At 48.2% G+C, this 22,499-nt stretch overlaps 1 protein-coding gene across 1 annotated transcript in view; it reads right to left on the bottom strand.

Annotated features, from left to right (window-relative positions):
- Positions 1 to 284: 284 nt before the first annotated feature.
- Positions 285 to 22,499, bottom strand: part of trpc2b (transient receptor potential cation channel subfamily C member 2b) — a 49,918-nt gene continuing 27,703 nt past the window's right edge. The window contains exons 9-13 of the mRNA XM_068032963.1: positions 19,393 to 19,585; positions 18,489 to 18,616; positions 11,598 to 11,670; positions 10,117 to 10,249; positions 285 to 718 (exon numbers count right to left, since the gene is read on the bottom strand). Of these exons, the coding sequence (XP_067889064.1) occupies positions 285 to 718; positions 10,117 to 10,249; positions 11,598 to 11,670; positions 18,489 to 18,616; positions 19,393 to 19,585 (961 nt within the window). The remainder of the gene's footprint in view (positions 719 to 10,116; positions 10,250 to 11,597; positions 11,671 to 18,488; positions 18,617 to 19,392; positions 19,586 to 22,499) is intronic.

Genomic DNA, 22,499 nt, shown 5'->3' with positions numbered 1-22,499 from the left:
GGAAATCTAAATATATTACATCTTTACACTCAATCCCTTCTAATGATTCCATACCTAGAGAAAACTAGACATAAAAAATTAGAGTTTGTTTCAGTTAAAATCCTAGTGTTTACTTAAAGATAATTTGCTGCCTTTTTAAATGTTAGATAATAGCGATGAGTTTAGCGAGGGTAGTGAGACTGTAATGATGCTCCTGCAGATAGCATGCTAAGTCCAATGGATCCACGGAGAACATTCAAGTTCCCAATCCCAATTCTCCTTTAATGCCAATTATTTTCCCCCTTTCAGTCTTTCTCCTCTCCTGCTTTGCCCGAATCTCCTCCGCTCTTCTCCATCGAGGAGCCCTCGCCTGCTTCGATGCCCATCAGCGAATCAGTGGGACCGCTGGTCTCCACTCCCTTACTGGGGTATGGTGGACACCCTTCATCATCCTCCTCCTCCTGCCCACCCACCTTGCTGGCCATGGGTGGTAAAACCCCGTCCTCCGAGTTCTGGTGGACGATGACCTTGAAGGAGGACTTGGGGGAGCCCGCGTCCGAGTCCTGGTCCACTTCGTGGAAGCGATTCCGGGCCCCAAGGATGTATTTTCCGAGGACGGTGGTGGCATCGCCGGATTTTGCGGTGCTGCCGGCTGCTCCCATGCTGTATCGTAACCGCTTAATCTCCGACTGCAATCGACCCACAAACTTGCCCAAATCCGTGATACGATTCCCAAGGTCTGTAACAGAAAGAGAGAACTTTCATTTCACAGAATCATACAGTGCAGAAGAGGCCCTTCGGCCCATCGAGTCTGCACCGATGCATTAAAACACCTGACCTGTCTACCTAATCCCATTTGCCAGCACTTGGCCCATAGCCTTGAATGTTATGACGTGCCAAGTGCTCATCCAGGTACTTTTTAAAGGATGTGAGGCAACCTGCCTCTACCACCCTCCCAGGCAGGGCATTCCAGATAGTCACCACCCTCTGGGTAAAAAAGTTCTTCCTCAAATCCCCCTTAAACCTCCCGCCCCTCACCTTAAACTTGTGACCCCTCGTAACTGACCCTCCAACTAAGGGGAACAGCTGCTCCCTATCCACCCTGTCCATGCCCCTCATAATCTTGTACACCTCAATCAGGTCACCCCTCAGTCTTCTCTGCTCCAGCGAAAACAACCCAAGCCTATCCAACCTCTCTTCATAGCTTAAATGTTTCATCCCAGGCAACATCCTGGTGAATCGCCTCTGCACCCCCTCCAATGCAATCACATCGTTCCTATAATGTGGCGACCAGAATTGCACACAGTACTCCAGCTGTGGCCTTACCAAAGTTCTGTACAACTCCAACATGACGTCCCTGCTTTTGTAATCTATGCCTCGATTGATAAAGGCAAGTGTCCCATATGCCTTTTTCACCACCCTATTAACCTGCCCTTCTGCCTTCAGAGATTTATGGACAAACACGCCAAGGTCCCTTTGTTCCTCGGAACTTCCCAGTGTCAGGCCATTCATTGAATACTTCCATGTCACATTACTCCTTCCAAAGTGTATCACCTCATACTTTTCAGTGTTAAATTCCATCTGCCACTTTTCTGCCCATTTGACCATCCTGTCTGTATCTTCCTGTAACCTAAGACACTCCACCTCACTGTTAACCACTCGGCCAATCTTTGTGTCATCCGCGAACTTACTGATCCTACCCCCCACATAGTCATCGATGTCGTTTATATAAATGACAAACAATAGGGGACCCAGCACAGATCCCTGTGGTACGCCACTGGACACTGGCTTCCAGTCACTAAAACAGCCGTCTGTCATCACTCTCTGTCTCCTACAGCTAAGCCAATTTTGAATCCACCTTATCAAGTTACCCTGTATCCCATGTGCATTTGCTTTGTTGATAAGTCTCCCATGTGGGACCTTGTCAAAGGCTTTTCTGAAATCCATGTAAACTACATCAACTGCAGTACCCTCATCTACACACCTGGTCACATGCTCAAAAAATTCAATCAAATTTGTTAGGCATGACCTCCCTCTGACAAAGCCATGCTGACTATTCCTAATCAAATTTTGCCTCTCCAAGTGGAGATAGATTCTCTCCTTCAGAATTTTCTCCAATAGTTTCCCTACCACTGACATGAGACTCATTGGTCTGTAGTTCCCTGGCTTATCTCGACAACCTTTCTTAAATAGTGGGACCACATTAGCTGTTCTCCAGTCCTCTGGCACCTCCCCCGTTGCCAGAGAGGAATTAAAAATTTGGGTCAGAGCCCCTGCAATCTCCACCCTCACCTCCCACAGCATCCTGGGACACAAATCGTCCAGACCTGGAGATTTGTCCACTTTTAAGCCTTCCAAAACCTCCAATACCTTGTCACTCCCTATGACAATTTGCTCAAGAACCTCACAGTCTCTCTTTCTGAGTTCCATATCTACATCCTCATTCTCTTGTGTGAAGACAGATGTGAAGTATTCATTCAATACCCTACCAATGTCCTCTGGCTCCACCCACAGATTTCCCCCTTGGTCCCTAATGGGTCCTACTCTTTCCCTGGTTATCCTCTTCTCATTGATATACTTATAGAATATCTTGGGATTTTCCCTACTTTTACCAGCCAGAGCTTTCTCATATCCCCTCTTTGCTTTCCTAATTGCTTTCTTAAGCTCCATCCTACACTTTCTGTACTCCACTAATGCTTCCATTGATTTGCTCTCCTTGTATTTGCTAAAAGCCTCTCTTTTCCTTCTCATCATACCCTGAATGTTTCTGGTCATCCATGGTTCTCTGGGCTTGTTGCTCCTACCTATTACCCGAGAGGGAACATGTTGGGCCTGTACCCTCCCCATTTCCTTTTTGAATGCCCCCCACTGGTTTTCTGTAGATTTCCCAACAAGTAACTCTTTCCAGTCTACCTTGGCCAGATCCTGCCTTATTTTACTAAAATTCGCTCTCCCCCAATCCAAAACCTTTTTTTGCAACTTGTCTATTTCTTTCTCCATAACGAGCTTAACTTGTACCATGTTGTGGTCGCTATCACCAAAATGTTCCCCCACCAACACATCAACCACCTGTCCGGCTTCATTCCCCAGAATTAGGTCCAGCACTGCACCCTCCCTTGTTGGAAACAGTTAAAGATGCCAAACTGCACGACGTCTTCAGCAAACCTGCAGACGGAGCGCAGCGCAGATACACATGGTCAAGATCGGACGGGTCTGCCCGTTCCAGGATTGACTTCCTGTTTGTGTCCCGTGCTGTCATGGTCGGATCCACCGACGTCAAGCCGGTGTTCTTCTCCGACCACTGCCTCTTACTGGCCGACTGTCACTTACAGGACAACCAGCGGGTTGGCAGAGGGACGTGGAAGCTCAATGCGACACTGCTGACCCCAGAGAATGTTGAGGAACTCAAAAGGGATTACAATGGTTGGAGGACCGTGAAACCCCTCTTTGAGTCTCCAGTTCACTGGTGGGAAGCGATTAAGGAGAACATCAAGAGGTTCTTCATCCACAAAGGTGTTCAGAAGGCGAGAGAGAGACAGAGGGAAGTGTCCCGACTCCAGAAAATTATGCAAAATCTACTCCAGTTGCAGTCAATGGGGGTCGAGGTCAAGGAGGACCTCCAAGAGGTGAAGAGCCAGCAGGCCTCGCTCTTTGCCAAGGAGGCCTCCATCATCATCTTCCGGTCCAGAGTCCGCTCCATCGAGCAGGATGAGACGTGCTCGCGTTACTTCTTCCAAAAGGTACACAGAGAGAGCTCTGTTATCAGCAGCCTGAAGGAAGAAGATGGCTCGGTGACGTCTTCGCAGTCCGACATACTAAGGATCAGCAAATCCTTTTATGCTGGGCTGTATGACGCGAAGCCCACAGACAGCAGAGCCTCCCAGTCCTTCCTGTCATCTATCACAGAGGTCTTAGATGACAGCAGGAGGGAGGGACTGGACAAGCCGCTAACTCTGGACGAGCTGACAAAGGCCGTCGAGTCTTTTGAGACGAGTAAAACTCCCGGGAGCGACGGCTTACCGGTCGAGTTGTACTCGGCCCTGTGGGACTGTGTCGGCCCGGACCTGCTGGAAGTATACGAGAGTATGCTCCTGGCCGGCAGCATGTCAGAATCCATGAGAAAAGGCATCATCACCCTCATTTACAAGCAGAAGGGGGAGAGGGCAGAAATCAGAAATTGGCGGCCCATCTCACTGCTTAATGTTGATTACAAGATTCTGTCCAAAGTCATAGCCAGTCGAGTCAAGTCTGCTCTGGAGTTGGTGATTCACCCCGATCAGACCTGTATTGTACCCGGCAGGAAGATCTCTGATAGTCTCGCGCTACTCAGGGATACGATCGCCTACGTACGGGACAGGAGGGTGGACACCTGCCTCATCAGCCTGGACCAGGAGAAGGCTTTTGACAGGATATCGCACACCTACATGATGGACGTGCTTTCCAAAATGGGGTTTGGGGAGGGAATCTGCAATTGGATCCAACTGCTCTACACAAACATCAGTAGCGCAGTCTCAATCAACGGGTGGGAATCTGAAAGTTTCCCGATCAAATCTGGAGTCAGACAGGGCTGCCCTCTGTCCCCGGTCTTGTTTGTTTGCTGTATTGAACCCTTTGCTGAGTCTATTAGGAAGGATGCGAGCATAAGAGGGGTGACAATCCCAGGCAGCGGAGGCACTCAGGTCAAAACCTCCCTGTACATGGATGACGTCGCCGTTTTCTGCTCGGATCCGCTGTCCGTGCGCAGACTGATGAGCATCTGCGACCAGTTCGAACTGGCCTCGGGAGCCAAAGTTAACCACGGCAAGAGCGAGGCCGATCTGGGCTGACCGATCCTTGGTCCCCTTCACCGTCAGGTCAGATTACCTGAAGGTGCTGGGGACATGGTTCGGAAGTGCCGGGGCGTGCACCAAAACATGGGAGGAGCGAGTAGCCAAGGTACGACAAAAGTTGGGCATGTGGGGGCAGCGATCTCTCTCCATTGTGGGTAAGAACCTGGTCATCAGGTGCGAGGCGCTCACGTTGTTGCTCTACGTGGCGCAGGTCTGGCCCATACCCCACTCCTGCGCCGTGGCAGTCACCCGAGCCATTTTCCGCTTCATCTGGGGTTGTAAAATGGACCGGATCCGGAGGGACACGATGTTCAAATCTCTGGACAAGGGCGGGAAAAATGTACCCAACGTGGCCCTCATCCTGATGACCACCTTCGTGTGCGGCTGCATCAAGCTGTGTGTAGATCTCCAGTACGCAAACTCCAAGTGTCACTACGTGCTGAGGTTCTATCTGTCCCCAGTGTTGCGAAGGATGGGCCTGGTCACATTGCCGCGGAACGCTCCATGCAGTTGGGCCGTGCCGTACCACCTATCCTTCGTGGAGCAGTTTCTGCGCGAAAACACCTTTGACCACCGGTCCATCAGGAAGTGGTCTGCACGGAATGTCCTCAAGGCCCTACGGGAAAAGGAAACGGTGGATCCTGTCGGATGGTTCCCCGAGCAGACCGTCAAAGTCATTTGGCGGAATGCCTCATCACCAGAACTTTCAAACAAGCACCAAGACGTAGCTTGGCTGGTGGTGAGAAGGGCCCTCCCCGTCAGATCCTTCCTGCATGCCCGAAGTCTCGCCCCCTCCGCACAGTGCCCCCGCGTTGGCTGTGGTGGGGAAGAGACGGTCGCCCACCTCCTCCTGGAATGTGCCTTTGCAAAGCAGGTGTGGAAAGAGATGCAGTGGTTTTTGTCAAGGTTCATCCCAAGCAGCTCTGTAACACAGGAGTCTGTGCTCTACGGGCTGTTCCCAGGGACGCACACCGAGACAAACATCAACTGCTGCTGGAGGACTATCAATTCGGTGAAAGACGCCCTTTGGTCTACCCGAAACTTGCTGGTCTTCCAGCGCAAAGAGTTGTCCACCACCGAATGTTGCAGACTGGCACATTCCAAGGTCCAGGACTACGTGCTGAGGGACGCACTAAAGCTTGGGGCAGCCGCAGCAAAGGCTCAATGGGGAAAGACCACAGTGTAAGGTCCCCCCACCAAGCTGGACTGAGGCGCTGGATCCATGGGAAACCCCTCGAACTCTATCGTTAATATTCTCAATTGCTGTAAATGTAAAACTGTAATTGACATGACAATTGTGAAACGGAAGGGTTGGGAAGAAACTCATGACAGTATTGAAGGAAACTGATCTCACTTGCAATGTTTGTATTTTTTGGTGCTGTTTGGAAACTGTTTGGCAATGTAATTTTTACAGATTTTTATGAATAAAGTATATTTTGGAAATAAAAAAAAAATCCTCTACATATTGAGCTAAAAAGTTTTCCTGTATACATTTTAAGAACTCCACTCCATCTAAGCCCTTAACACGATGACTATCCCAATTAATGTTGGGAAAGTTGAAAACACCTAATATAATTACCCTATTATTATTTTTACACACCTCTGCGAATTGCACACATATTTGCTCCTCAATTTCCTGCTGACTATCTGGGGGTCTATAATAAACATCTAGCAATGTGACTGTCCCTTTTTTATTCCTAAACTCTACCCATAAAGCTTCATTTGAAGCCCCCTCCAAGATATCATCTCTTTCAATACTGCCTTTCACATCCTCAGGACTTTCCTAGTGGCATTATAGCCAATGGAACACATTTTTGAAGTGTGATCTTTGTCATAATGTAGGGAAATGCAACAAATGTGTGCACAGCAAGATCCCACAAATAGCAATGTGACATTGACCAGATAATCTTTTATGTGCACCTGAGGGAGCAGACAGGGGCTCAGTTTAACATCTCATCTGACAGCTGGCCCTTCTGACACAGCAGCACTCCCTCAGTACTGACCCTCCCACAGTGCAGCACTCCCTCAGTACTGACCCTCCCACAGTGCAGCACTCCCTCAGTACTGACCCTCCCACAGTGCAGCAGTCCCTCAGTACTGACCCTCCCACAGTGCAGCAGTCCCTCAGTACTGACCCTCCCACAGTGCAGCACTCCCTCAATACTGACCCTCCCACAGTGCAGCAGTCCCTCAGTACTGACCCTCCCACAGTGCAGCACTCCCTCAATACTGACCCTCCCACAGTGCAGCACTCCCTCAATACTGACCCTCCCACAGTGCAGCACTCCCTCAGTACTGCCCAGAAGTGCCACCTAGATTTTGTGCTCAAGTCTCTGGAGAGGGACTCACTACCACAGGGAGTGGTTGAGGTGAATAGTATTGATACATTTAAGGGGAAGCTGGATAAACACATGAGGGAGAAAGGAATAGAAGGAATGTTGCTAGATTTAGATGAAGAAAGATGGGAGGTGGCTTGAGTGGAGCAGAACCGCAGGCATAGACTGGTTGGGCCGAATAGCCTGTTTCTCCGCAGTCTATCCGATATAAAAAACATAAGCAATAGGAGCAGGAGTAGACCAATCGGCCCATCGAGTCTACTCCACCATTCAAAACCATCATGGCTGATCTTAGGCCTTGATTTCACTTTCCCACCCACTCCCCATATCCCTTGATTCCCTGAGAGACCAAAAATCTATCTATCCCAGCCTTGAATGTATTTAATGATGGAGCATCCACAACCCTCTGGGCTGGAGAATTCCAAAGATTCACGACCCTTTGAGTGAAATAATTTCTCCTCATCTCAGTCCTGAATGATCATTCCCTTATTCTGAGACTGTGCACCCGTGTTTTAGATTCCCCGACCAGGGGAAATAATCTCTCAGTGTCTACCCTATCCAATTCCTTTAAAATCTTACATGTTTCAAAGAGATCATCTCTCTTTCTTCTAAACTCCAAAGAATATAGGCTCAATTTACTCAGCCTCTCATCACAGGACAACCCTCTCATCCAAGGGACCAATCTAGTGAACCTTCACTGTACTGCCTCCAGTGTAAGTCTATCCTTTCTTAGACATTCCTACAGATTGATAAACCACAATTTGCGATATGTTAACATTCAGAGTCTGAAGGGCCAAAGCTTACAGTGTAGGACACCAAGATTAAAAAGACTAGTGAAAAGCTGAGACTGATCAAGGATTGGTGTTTAAATGATAAATTTGATTTGGAGTTTACGAAGAAAATAGGCAACTGCCTGATGTATAAACAAACCCTGCTTCTGTAAGGCTTGAACTGGTGTTAAAATATTTTGAACTATCAGAGCTACACAATGTGTCTCGATCGAGTTGGGAAGGGGAGCAGCAAGACGTCTCTCTAGTGACCAAGACTGAATGAACTAGAGACAAGATGGGATTCATCAAGGATTGCTGTTTAAATGACAACAATTTGAGTTTAAAAACCCTGTCGGGTTTGAGTTTAGGAGGAACACAGGGGGAGGTTCAGAGGAGAGTAACAACAGTCTCTGTCCTGGGAACATGGTCCTAATTCTAGTCTCACAAACAAGATTCTTGAGCTACTCACTGGGGAAGAGTAGTGAAGAGTTGTTGTGATCTGGAATGCGCTGCCTGAAAGGGCGGTGGAAGAAGTCATAAAAGAGAATTTGGTAAATACTTGAAAGTGAAAAATGTGCCGGGCTATGGGGACAGAGCAGGGGGCTGGAATTAATGGGGTAGTTTTCTCAAAGAGTCAGCATAAGCACAATGGGCCGAATGGTAGGGGACCACTGCGGCACAGTGGCGCAGTGGTTAGCACCGCAGCCTCACAGCTCCAGCGACCCGGGTTCAGTTCTGAGTACTGCCTGTGTGGAGTTTGCAAGTTCTCCCTGTGTCTACGTGGGTTTTCTCCGGGTGCTCCGGTTTCCTCCCACATGCCAAAGACTTGCAGGTTGATAGGTAAATTGGCCATTATAAATTGCCCCTAGTATAGGTAGGTGGTAGGGAAATATAGGGACAGGTGGGGATGTGGTAGGAATATGGGATTAGTGTAGGATTAGTATAAATGGGTGGTTGATGGTCGGCACAGACTCGGTGGGCCGAAGGGCCTGTTTCAGTGCTGTATCTGTAAATAAAATAAAGTGGACGTGTTCAAATCCCACCAGCCCCTCTGAACCCAGCACAGTCCCTGGGCAGAATATTACTGTCTTCGATTTTAAACAGGAATGAAAATCTCTCATTTTGCAACCACCAGAAGTCCCAAAGCACTTTACAGCCAATGAAATACTTTTGAAGTGCAGTCACTATGGTAATGTAGGAAACGTGGTAGCCAATTTACACACAACAAACTCCCTCAAACAGCAATGCGACAATGACCAGATAATCTGTTTTTTTTTTAAATGTTGATTGAGGGATAGATATTGGCCAGGACACCTGGCAGAACTCCCCTGCTCCTCTTCACAATAGCGCCATGAGATCTTTTACATCTTTTACAGGCAGATGGGGCCACATTTGAACGTCGCATCTGAAAGATGGCACCTCCGACAGTGCAGCAATCCCTCAGTACTGCACTCGAGTGTCAGCCTGGATTTTCTGCTCATTGGACTATTTCCAGGTCCTGACCCTGATGGTTTCGGAGGCCTGCACGCCTGTGCAGTCTTCGCAGAGACTGCCAATTAACATGCTGCAACCGGGAGCCCTGTCCAATAATGGACAGCGGGCATCTGCACAGGTGTGAGGACCAATGGGAAAGTCCGAGGCGATGGGCAGCTGTCAGCCCTGGTGGGAGAGATGGGTGTTGCTGGGAGACCGCGAGGGTACCTCAAGATAGAGGCGACCCTGAAGACATTGAAATGTTTCAACATAAACTGTGGCTACAGCTGGCAGTAAGGCCCTCACTGTGTGTCCTGCAGTTCCAGCTTTGGCCCTCTGATTCACACAGCTCAGGGTGGGGGGGGGGGGGGGGGGGGGGAGGGGGTGGGGGGGGGGGTGGAATTAAAGGCAGTCTCACTGGCTCCCTCGGCCTGTTGCTGGGAGACCACTACCAGGCTTCAGATTCACTGGGGGTCCCGACCGCTGTTGGGAAGATCCCAGGAGTGTCACCATTCTGCAGCCAATTGGGCACTTAATTGCCAATAATTAGCTACCTGCCACTGCTGGGTGGGGAGCTGTTGCTGTTCTGAACCTGCTTAGTAAGATTCCTCAGAGGCAGGAATACGTCAGGTATACTATCCACCATTCACCTTTCCAAAAATACACCGTCCTGCCTCCAGAACTGCACCCTGCAGCTGATAGGATTCCACACCCGTGTCCTTCACTCACCTTTCCTCTGTTTCTCTGCGAATTCCTGCCGTGAAGTCTCGATGTACCTCTGCACCAGGGTTTTAATCACCTGCAGTCGATAAGATATCCTGCTCTCAGGTTGGTCCCCGTCACAATTCAACGCTGTGTTAGCCTGAAAAAAACATAACTTGAATTTATATAGAATCTTAAATACTCTAGTGAGACTCTGTGTGGGCCCCGTACCCCAGTGAGAGTCAGTGTGTGTGGACCCCGTACCCCAGTGAGAGTCAGAGTGTGTTGAACCCGTACCCCAGTGAGAGTCAGTGTGTGTGGGCCCCGTACCCCAGTGAGAGTCAGTGTGTGTGGACCCCGTACCCCAGTGAGAGTCAGAGTGTGTTGAACCCGTACCCAAGTGAGAGTCAGTGTGTGTGGGACACGTACCCCAGTGAGAGTCAGTGTGTGTGGGCCCCGTACCCCAGTGAGAGTCAGTGTGTGTGGGACCCGTACCCCAGTGAGAGTCAGTGTGTGTGGGACCCGTATCCCAGTGAGAGTCAGTGTGTGTGGAACCCGTACCCCAGTGAGAGTCAGTGTGTGTGGGACCCGTACCCCAGTGAGAGTCAGTGTGTGTGGGACCCGTATCCCAGTGAGAGTCAGTGTGTGTGGAACCTGTACCCCAGTGAGAGTCAGTGTGTGTGGGACCTACACCCCAGTGAGAGTCAGTGTGTGTGGGACCCGTACCCCAGTGAGAGTCAGAGTGTGTGGAACCCGTACCCCAGTGAGAGTCAGTGTGTGTGGGACCCGTACCCCAGTGAGAGTCAGTGTGTGTGGGACCCGTACCCCAGTGAGAGTCGGTGTGTGTGGAACCTGTACCCCAGTGAGAGTCAGTGTGTGTACGGCCCGTACTCTAGTGAGAGTCAATGTGTGTGGGGCCCATACCCCAGTGAGAGTCAGTGTGTGGGACCCGTACCCCAGTGAGAGTCAGTGTGTGTGGGACCTGTACCCCAGTGAGAGTCAGTGTGTGTGGGACCTGCACCCCAATGAGAGTCAGTGTGTGTGGAACTCGTACCCCATTGAGAGTCAGTGTGTGTGGGGCCCGTAGCCAGTGAGAGTCAGTGTGCGTGGGACCCGTAGCCCAGTGAGAGTCAGAGTGTGTGGGACCTGCACCCCAGAGAGAGTCAGTGTGGGTGGGGCCCCTACCCCAGTGAGAGTCAGTGTGTGTGGGTCACGTATCCCAGTGAGAGTCAGTGTGTGTGGGACACGTACCCCAGTGAGAGTCAGTGTGTGTGGGACCTGCACCCCAGTGAGAGTCAGTGTGTGTGGGACACGTACCCCAGTGAGAGTCAGTGTGTGTGGAACCCGAACCCCAGTGAGAGTCAGTGTGTATGTGACCTGCACCCCAGTGAGAATCAGTATGTGTGGAACCCATTACCCTAGCAAGGGTCAGTGAGAGAGAGACCCGGACCCCAGTGAGAGTGTCTCTACAATGAAAAGCCCCAAAGGAGGGAATGACTGTCACTTACGATCGATGTTGGCAGTGGGGGATAATCGGATTGTTTCTTGAAGCTTACACAACACAATTTCCGAAAAATCCACCTAGAGTGAAAAGAGAATAACCATAAATATCCAGAAATATTTTCCTGGGATTTAGCTCTGTGCAACAAGGACCAGTGAACCTGCCTTTGGATGAAGAATCAAGGCTGGTTCAGACTTTGAGAATCTTCTGTGCTCTTGCAGAGGGAAGTGAGATGGAAATTGTAGGGGCACTGGCCATAATCTTCCAATCCTCCTTAGATACAGGGGTGGTGCCAGAGGACTGGAGAATTGCAGATGTTACACCCTTGATCAATAAAGGGTGCAAGGTCAAGCCCAGCAACTGCAGGCAGTGGTGGGAAGGCCTTTAGAAACAATAATTTGGAACAAAATTAACAGTCACTTAGAAATGTGCAGATTCATTAAGGAAACCCAGGACAGATTTGTTAAGCATGTGCAGGGCACAATTTGCAGATGTCACAAAACTTGGAAGTATTGTGAACTGTGAGGAAGATAATGATAAACTTCAAGATGACATAAAATTACAAGAACATAAGAAATAGGAGCAGGAGTAGGCCATTCGGCCCCTTGAGCCTGCTCCACCATTCAATAAGATCATGGATGATTGGATTGTGGCCTTAACTCCACTTTCCTGCCTAACCCCCATAACCCTCAACTCCCTTGTAGATCAAAATTCTGTCCAACTCAGCCTTGAATATATTCAATGTCTCAGCCTCCGCTGCTCTCTGGGGAAGAGAATTCCAAAGATTCACTACCCTTAGAAAATAAATTCCTCCTCATCTTTGTCTTAAATGGGAGACCCCTTATTCTGAAACTGTGCCCCACAGTTCTGGATTCCCCCACGAGGGGAAACATCCTCTCAGCATCTACCCTGTCAACCCCCCTCAGAATATTATATGTTTCAATAAGATCACCTCTCATAAGGAGGCTACAAAGGGATCTCAGTAGGATTAGTGAGTGGGCAAAGATCTGGCAAATGGAGTATAATGTGGGAAAATGTGAAATTGTCCATTTTGGCAGGAAGAATAAAAAGAAATATTATCTAAATGGTGAGAGCTCGGAGATGCAGAGGGATCTGGGTGTCCTAGTGCATGAATCGCAAAAGGTTAGTATGCAGGTATGTAAATACAATGGAAGCAGTTCAGAGAAGGTTTACTAGACTAATACCTGGAATGGGCAGGTTGTCTTATGAGGAAAGAATGGACAGGCTAGGCTTGTATCCACCGGAATTTAGAAGAGTAAGAGGCGACTTGATTGACACATATAAGATCCTGAGGGGCTTTGACAGGGTGGATGTGGAAAGGATGTTTCCCTTTGTGAGAGAATCTCGAACTAGGGGTCACTGTTTAAAAATAAGGGGTCGCCCATTTAAGACCGAGATGAGAAGAATTTTTTTCTCTGAGGGTCGTGAATCTTTGGAATTCTCTTCCTCAAAAGGCAGTGGAAGCAGAGTCTTTGAATATTTTTGAGGTAGAGGTAAATAGATTCTTGATAAGCGAGGGGGTGAAAGGTTATCAGGGGACAGCAGGATTGTGGAGTTGAGGTTACAATCAGATCAGCCATGATCTTATTGAATGGTGGAGCAGGCTTGAGGGGCCGAGTGGCCTACTCCTGTTCCTAATTCGTATGTTTGTATTCATCTAAACTCCAATGAGTATTGGCCCAATCTGCTCAATCTTTCCTCGTCCCAGGAATCAGCCTTGTGAATTTTCTCTGAACTGCTTCCAATTCAACTTTATCCCTCCTTAAATAAAGGAAACTAAAACTGTACACAGTACTCTAGGTGTGGTCTCACCAATGCCCTGCACATTTGTAGCAAGACTTCCCTACTTTTATACTCCATCCTCCTTGCAATAAATGCCAACATTCCATTTGCCTTCCTAATTACTTGCTGTACCTGCATGCTGACTTTTTGTGAATCACAGAGTCATAGAGTCGTACAGCATAGAAACAGGCCCTTCGGCCCACCGCGTCCATGCCGACCATAATGCCTATCTATACTAATCCCACCTGCCTGCATTAATTCCATATCCCTCTATGCCTTGCTCATTCAAGTACCTGTCCAGACGCCTCTTAAATGTCACTACTGTTCCTGCCTCCACCGCCTCCTCAGGCAGCTAATTCCAGATACCCACTATTCTTTGTGTGAAGAATTTACCCCTTTGATCCCCTTTAAACCTCCTCCCTCTCACCTTAAATCTATGCCCTCTAGTTTTAGTCACCCCTACCATGGGAAACAGACTCTGGCTATCTACCCTATCTATGCCTCTCATAATTTTATATACCTCTATCATGTCCCCTCTCAGCCTCCTTCGCTCCAGGGAAAACAGACCCAGCCTATCCAATCTCTCTTTCTAACTCAAGCCCTCCAAACTAGGCAACATCCTTGTGAATCTTTTCTGCACCCTCTCTAGCTTAATCACATCTTTCCTGTAGTGCAGTGACCAGAACTGCACACAGTACTCCAAATGCAGCCTAACTATGACTCTAACCAATGTTATGTACAACTGTAACATGACGTCCCAACTCTTGTACTCAATGCCTCGGTTGATGAAGGCAAGCATGCCAGACGCCTTCTTCACCACCCTGTCTACTTGTGTTGCCACTTTCAGGGAACTATGTACAAAGAGAACAAAGAACAAAGAAAATTACAGCACAGGAACAGGCCCTTCGGCCCTCCAAGCCTGCGCCGATCCAGATCCTCTATCTAAACATGACGCTTATTTTCTAAGGGTCTGTATCTCTTTGCTTCCTGCCCATTCATGTATCTGTCTAGATACATCTTAAAAGACGCTATCGTGCCCGCGTCTACCACCTCCGCTGTCAACGCGTTCCAGGCACCCACCACCCTCTGCGTAAAGAACTTTCCACGCATATCCCCCCTAAACTTTTCCCCTTTCACTTTGAACTCGTGTCCCCTTGTAATTGAGTCCCCCACTCTGGGAAAAAGCTTCTTGCTATCCACCCTGTCTATACCTCTCATGATTTTGTACACCTCAATCAGGTCCCCGCTCAACCTCCGTCTTTCTAATGAAAATAATCCTAATCTACTCAACCTCTCTTCATAGCTAGCACCCTCCATACCAGGGTACTTGCACCCCAAGGTCTCTCTGCTCAACAACACTCCCCAGGGCCCTGCCATTCACTGTATATGTCCTGCCCTGGTTTAACTTCCCAAAATGCATCACTTCACATTTGTCTGCATTAAATTCCATTTGCCAATCCCTTGCCCACTTTCCCAGTTGATCTATATCCTGTTGTAACCTTAAACAACCTTCTTCACTGTCCACTATACCACCAATTTTGGTGTCATCTGCAAACTTACTAATCATGCCCCTTACATTCACATCCAAGTCATTAATATATATGACAAACAACAGAGGGCCCAGCACTGATCCCTGCGGCACACCACTGGTCACTGGCCTCCACTCTGAAAAGCAACCCTCCACTACCACCCTCTGCCTCCTATCACCAAGCCAATTTTGTATCCAATTTGCTAGCTCACCCTGGGTCCCATGTGTTCGAACCTTCTGGACCAGCCTACCATGCGGGGCCTTGTCAAAGGCTTTGCTAAAGTCCATGTAGACAACGTCCATCGCCCTGCCCTCGTCAATCCTCTTGGTCACCTCCTCGAAAAACTCAATCAAATTCGTGAGACATGATTTCCCACGCACAAAGCCATGCTGACTATCCCTAATCAGACCTTGCCTTTCCAAATGCATATAAATCCTGTCTCTCAGAATCCCTTCCAATAACTTTCCCACCACTGATGTAAGGCTCACCGGCCTGTAGTTCCCTGGCTTATCCCTGCTGCCCTTCTTAAATAAAGGTACAACATTAGCTATCCTCCAGTCTTCCGGTACCTCGCCCGTGACTAACGATGATACAAAAATCTCTGCCAGGGCCCCAGCAATCTCCTCGCTTGCTTCCCAGGATACACCTGGTCAGGCCCTGGGGATTTATCCACCTTAATGCGCTTCAAAACCTCCAACACCTCCTCCTTTGTAATGTTGATATGCTCCAGGATATCGCTGTTCCCTCCCTTGAACTCACTAGCTTCCATGACCTTTTCCACGGTAAATACAGATGAGAAATATTCATTTAAGACCTCGCCCATTTCCTGTGGCTCCACACATAGGTTGCCACACTGATCTTTAAGGGGACCTACTCTCTCCCTAGCTACCCTTTTACTCTTAATATACTTATAGAATCTTTTAGGATTCTCCTTTATCTTATCTGCTAGGGAAATCTCATGGCCCCTTTTCGCCCTCCTAATTTCCTTCTTAAGTGTAGTCCTACATCCCCTATACTCCTCCAGGGACTCGCTCGATCCCAGCTGCCTATACCTGACATATGCCTCCTTCTTTGGCCTGACCAGACCCTCAATATCCCTCATCAACCAAGGTTCCCTAAACTTGCCAGCCTTGCCCTTCCATCTAACAGGAACATGCCGGCCCTGAACTCTTCCTATCTCACTTTTAAAAGCCTCCCACTTGCCAGACGTCCCTTTACCTGTAAACAGCCTCTCCCATTCAACTTTTGAGAGTTCCTGTCTGATACCATCGAAATTAGCCTTCCCCCAATTGAGGACTTCAACTTGAGGACCAGTCCTATCCTTTTCCATAACTATCTTGAAGCTAATAGAGTTATGGTCACTGGTCCCAAAGTGCTCCCCCACTGACACATCAACCACCTGCCCATCCTCATTTCCTAAGAGGAGGTCGAGTGTTGCCCCTTCTCTAGTAGGGCCATCCACATACTGCTTCAGAAAACTATCCTGGACACACTTAACAAATTCTTCCCCATCTGATCCTTTAGCACTAAGGCAGTCCCAGTCACTATTAGGGAAGTTAAAATCACCTACTATTACAACCCTATAATTCCTACACCTATCTGTGATTTCCCTACATATATGCTCCTCCACTTCCCTCTGACTATTGGGGGGCCTATAGTATAATCATGTACAAGGACTCCCAGATCTCTCTGTACTGCAGCAACCTGCAGTCTCTCTTCATGTAAATAATATTCTTCCTGCCAAAGTGGACAACCTCACATTTTCTCACATTATACTCCATCTGCCAAATTTTTTACCCACTCACTTAACCTATCTATATGTCTTTGCAGACTCTTTATATCCTCCTCACAACTTGCTTTCCTACCTATCTTTGTATCATCTGCAAATTTGGCTACAATACAGCTGGTCGCTTCATCCTAGTCATTAATATAGATTGTAAATAGTCCAGACCCCAGCACTGATCCCTGTGGCACTCCACTAGTTACAGTTTGCCATCCTGTAAATGAGCCAGTTATTCCCAAACTCTGTTTCCTGTTAGTTAGCCAATCCTCTATCCTTGCTAATATATCACCCCAACACCATGAGCTCTTATCTTGTGTAGTAACCTTTTATGTGGCCCCTGATTGAATGCCTTTTGGAAATCCAAATACACAACATCTACTGGTTTCCCTATATCCACACTGCTTGTTACATCCTCAAAGAACTCTAATAAGCTACAAACTCTATTCCCTAGCGACCGACTCCATTCCTCTCCCTGGCAAATGTCTGAGGCCAAACCAGACTGTTCACAATCTTGATGCAAAGCAGAGCTTTTGAGACCAAAACCTGTCTGTAACCAAGACTTCCACCTCCATAACATCACCCGACTACGCCCTGCTTCTGCTCATCTGCTGCTGAAACCCTCATCCATGCCTTTTTTACCTCAAGACTTGACTATTCCTACTCTGCCTCCCAGTTCTACCCTCTGTAAACTTAAGGCCATCCAAAACTCTGCTGCTCATTCCTTACTCACATCCAGTACCAAACATCCATCACCCCTGTGTTCACTGACCTAGATTGGCTCCCGGTCAAGCAACGTGTCGATTTTTAAAATTCTCATCATCGTTTTCAAATCCCTCCATGTCTTCGCCCCTCCCCATCTCTGTAATCTCCTCCAGCCCCTCGCCCCTCCCTATCTCTGTAATCTCCTCCAGCCCCTCGCCCCTCCCTATCTCTGTAATCTCCTCCAGCCCTTCGCCCCTCCCTATCTCTGTAATCTCCTCCAGCCCCTCGCCCTTCTCTATCTCTGTAATCTCCTCCAGCCCCTCACCCCTCCCTATCTCTGTAATCTCCTCCAGCCCCTCACCCCTCCCCATCTCTGTAATCTCCTCCAGCCCCTCGCCCCTCCCTATCTCTGTAATCTCCTCCAGCCCCTCGCCCCTCCCAATCTTTGGAATCTCCTCCAGCCCCTCACTCCTCCCTATCTCTGTAATCTCCTCCAGCCCCTCACCCCTCCCTATCTCTGTAATCTCCTCCAGCCCCTCACACCTCCCTTTCTCTGTAATCTCCTCCAGCCCCTCACCCCTCCCTTTCTCTGTAATCTCCTCCAGCCCCTCACCCCTCCCTATCTCTAATCTCCTCCAGCCCCTCACCCCTCCCTATCTCTAATCTCCTCCAGCCCCTCACCCCTCCCTATCTCTAATCTCCTCCAGCCCTGCTTCCCTCCGAGATCTCTCCTCCAATTCTGCCCTCTTGAGCATCCCTGATTTTAATCGCTCCACCATTGGCGGCCGTGCCTTCAGCTGCCTGGGCCCTAAACTCTGGAATTCCCTCCCTAAACCTTGCCGCCTCCCTCTCTCCTCCTTTAAGATGCTCCTTAAAACCAACCTCTTTGACAAAGCTTTTGGTCACCTGTTCTAATACCTTATGTGGCTCGGTGTCAAATTTTGTTTGGTAATTGCTGCTGTGAAACACCTTGGGATGTTTTACTATGTTAGAGTTGCTATATAAATGCGAGTTGCTATTGTTGTTGAAGGCGGTTCCACTGGACAGGAGGTACATTGATATTAAATGGCAGGTCACTTACCTGATCATATAAAAGAATGATTTGGGTGTTGGGATGATGTTGAAGGGAACGGGCAGTGTGAGGCCTTCCCGGAAATAGCAAAGATAGAGCCTTGATCTGGCAAACTTCCATTCAACATCTGCATCGTCCTGGAAACGAGGGAAGCAGAGGGATGTAAAATGGCTTTTGGGCACATTAAAGAGACCCTGCCTCAGAGACCAAGAATATCCAAACTGAAACACTTTTAAAAACAGTAAAAGGCTATTAGACAATATCCCCTGTTCGGGTCTGACGTTCTGTTAATGGGTGAACAGCTGTTTGGGTGTTAATTAGTTAATTGTATTCAAATGTGTATCTATAGAGCCAGCCAGCACTGGCTGGTGGTGTTGTTTGGAGAGCAGAAGTAAGCTCTATGGCAAACAATAAACAATCTCCACCAAAGCATCCTAGTCTCAGTGTCTTCTTCACAAACAGGCTTGGAAGTTTCTCTAACATTCCCACCCATCCTACTCAGCTTCTCACCAGGTACAGCACGGGATTAGATACAGAATAAAGCTCCCTCTACACTGTCCCCATCAAACACTCCCAGGACAGGTACAGCACGGAGTTAGATACAGAGTAAAGCTCCCTCTACACTGTCCCCATCAAACACTCCCAGGACAGGTACAGCACGGGGTTAGATACAGAGTAAAGCTCCCTCTACACTGTCCCCCATCAAAAAAAAAAAAAAACGGGGGTTAGATACAGAGTAAAGCTCCCTCTACACTGTCCCCATCAAACACTCCCAGGACAGGTACAGCACGGGGGTTAGATACAGAGTAAAGCTCCCTCTACACTGTCCCCATCAAACACTCCCAGGACAGGTACAGCACGGGGGTTAGATACAGAGTAAAGCTCCCAGCCTCTAATAGTGGTTTAAACTCACCTCAATCTTCTGAAAGGAGTTTGTGATCATAGCGACTAACATGTTAAGAAGCACTATGACCATAATGATGGTGAAAATCCCATACAGAACGCGCCCTACAAACTCAGCCACAACAAAATCCGTGAGATCCACTGATGTGGGCTCTTCCATTCCAAACATGGTCCAGAAGAGGAATTGCAGAGTGCCATTGAAACTGGAGCAGGAAACGAGAAGCTTTCATTAAAACCAGAACAAATACTGCAGCCCAAAAATAAAGACTTACATTTTTATAGCACCTTTCATGGCCACTGACGTCTCAACATGCTTTACAGCCAATGAGGCACTTTTTGAAGTGTAGTCACCCTGTTGTAATGCAAGTAGTGCGGCTGCGAATTTGTGCACAGCAAGATCCCACAAACAGCAATGTGATGATGACCAGATCATGTGTTTTTGTGACGTTGATTGAGGTATAAATATTGGCCCCAGGACAATGAAAATGGGTTTAGATTAGATAGGTGCTCGGTGGCCGGCACAGACACGATGGGCCAAAGGGCCTGTTTCTGTGCTCTATGACTCTATGACTGGGAAGAACTCCCCTGCTCTTCTTCGAAACAGTGCCATGGGAAGAGTAACACCTACCTGCAAGGGCAGACAAGGCCTCAGTTTAACATCACATCCAAAAGACAGCACCTCTGACAATGCAGCATCACTGCACTGGAGCATCGGCCTTGACTTTTGTGCTCGAGCCCTGGAGTGGGACTTAAACCCAGAACCCTATGACTCAGAGGCAAGAGTGTTATTAACTGAGCCACAGCTGACACACGCATGAGCAGTCCAATCCCTGCAGCGTGATGGTGGGATCACTACAATGAGACTCGGAACCCCTGATGTAGAGCTGGTGGTTGGGAAGTGGAAATCAGCTCAGGTTCTTGATCCTGACCTGCTGCCGACTGCGTGAGGGAGAGTGTGGGTGTGTGGGTGTGTGGGTGTGAGTGAGTGAGTGAGTGAGTGAGTGAGTGAGTGAGTGAGTGAGTGAGTGAGTGTATGTGTGTCCATATGTATGTGAATGCGTGTTGGTTTTATGTATGTGTACTGAGGACACAGATGTAAGATAATTGGCAAAAGAACCAGCGGGGAGAAGAGAGAATTTGTTTTGTTGTTTTTCCACAGCGAGTTGTTGTGCTCTGGAACGCGCTGCCTGAAAGGGCGGTGGAAGCAGATTCAATAGTAACTCCCAAAAGAGGAAATGCTTGAAGAAAAATTTGGTGATCTATGGGGAAAGAACAGAGGAGTGGGACTAATTGAATAACTCTTTCGAAGAGCGGGCACAAGAATGATGGGCCAAATGGCCTCCCTCTGTGCTGAGATTCTCTGTGGTTCTACATGTGTGTTTGAATCTGGGCATGATGGCTGTACCAAGAATCAGTGACGCATAGGAACAGGAGGAGGCTATTCAGCCCCTCGAGCCTGTTCCGCCATTCAGTTCGTTCTTGCCTGATTTGTATCTCAGCTGCATCGTCCTGTCTTGGTTCTACAAACCTCACCCAACAAAAATCTATCAAAAATTTCAACTGATACCCAGCTTTTCTTTGGGTGGGGGGTGGGGAAAGAGTTCCAGATTTCCACTCCCCTTTGTGTGAAGAAGACATCACCCCTGAAAAGACTGCCTCTAATTTTAAGCAAAAACAGAGAGTGCTGGAAATACTCAGCAGGTCTGGCAGCATCTGTGGAGAGAGAAGCAGAGTTAACGTTTCAGGTCAGTGACCCTTCATCAGAACTGGCAAAGGTTAGAAATGTAATAGATTTTCAGCAAGTGAAAGGTTGGGGGGAGAACAAAAAAAGGGAAGGTGCGTGATAGGCTGGAGGACAGGAGAGATTAAATGGTAAAAGGTTTCATTGGACACGGCCAAAGTGGGCAGTAATGGGACAAGTGAAGAAACAAAAGATGTGTCAATATGAGGTATAAATGGCAGGATAACAGGTATCTGAAGACAAAGTAAAGGGATTAAGAAAGAAACAAGGGGTGAGGAGAAAGAAACAGATCAGCAAAAAAAAACTTTCAGATTTCCAGCATCTGCAGTATTTTACTTCAGTCTCTAATTTTAACGTTAGGCTCCATGTTCTGGACTAACTGCCCCCACTCCCCCAACCAGAGGGAATTGTTTCTCTCTATCAACCCTACGAAATCATTCAAACATCTTCAACACTGATGGTGTCAGGACAGGTAGATAAAGTGGTGAAGAAGGCATATGGAATGTTTTCCTTTATTGGCCAAGGTATTGAATGAAAAGCAGGGATGTGATGCTGGAACTGTATAAAATGCTGGTTAGGCCACAGCTGGAGTATTGCGTACAGTTCTGGTCACCACATTACAGGAAGGACATAATTGCTGTGGAGAGAGTGCAGAGGAGATTTACAGGAATGTTGTCAGGACTTGAAGGTTGCAGCAATGAGGAAAGATTGGATAAGTTCGGGTTGTTTTCCTTAGACCAGAGGAGGCTGAGGGGTGACTTAATAGAGGTGTACAAAATTATGAGGGGCCTCGATAGAGTAGACAGGAGGGACCTGTTTCCCCTAGCAGAGAGGTCAATTACCAGGGGCACAGATTTAAGGTGATTGGTAGAAGGATTAAAGGGGACATGAGGAAAAACGTTTTCACCCAGAGGGTAGTGGGTGTCTGGAATTCACTGTCTGGATCGGTTGTGGAGGCAGAAACCCTCAATTCTTTTAAAAGAGATACCTGGTCATGCACCTGAAGTGCTGTAACCTGCAAGGCTAAGGTGCTGGTGCTGGTGCTGGAAGGTGGGATTAGATTGGGCGGATAGTTTATTAGGCCGGCGCTGACAAGATGGGCTGAATGGCCTCCTTCTGTGCTGTACCTTTTCTATGATTCTATCCCCACATTGAACTCCATCTGTTCCAGTTTTGCCCATTTACTTAACCTATCAAAGTCCCTTTGCAGCTTCCTGCTCCCATCAACACGATTTATTGTGCCACTTACATTCATGCCATCTGCAAACTTCCATAAATGGCTCTCTCTTCCTTCATCCAAGTCATTTATAAATATAGTGAAACGCTGAGGCCCCAGTACAGGTCCCTGGGTCTCTTGTCACATCCTGCCAATTTTG

Source organism: Heterodontus francisci, chromosome 6 (genome assembly GCF_036365525.1).
Source record: "Heterodontus francisci isolate sHetFra1 chromosome 6, sHetFra1.hap1, whole genome shotgun sequence".
Taxonomy (NCBI): Eukaryota; Metazoa; Chordata; class Chondrichthyes; order Heterodontiformes; family Heterodontidae; genus Heterodontus; species Heterodontus francisci.
The sequence above is the reverse complement of the archived record's forward strand: the minus strand, read 5'-3'. Positions and strand labels throughout refer to the sequence as shown.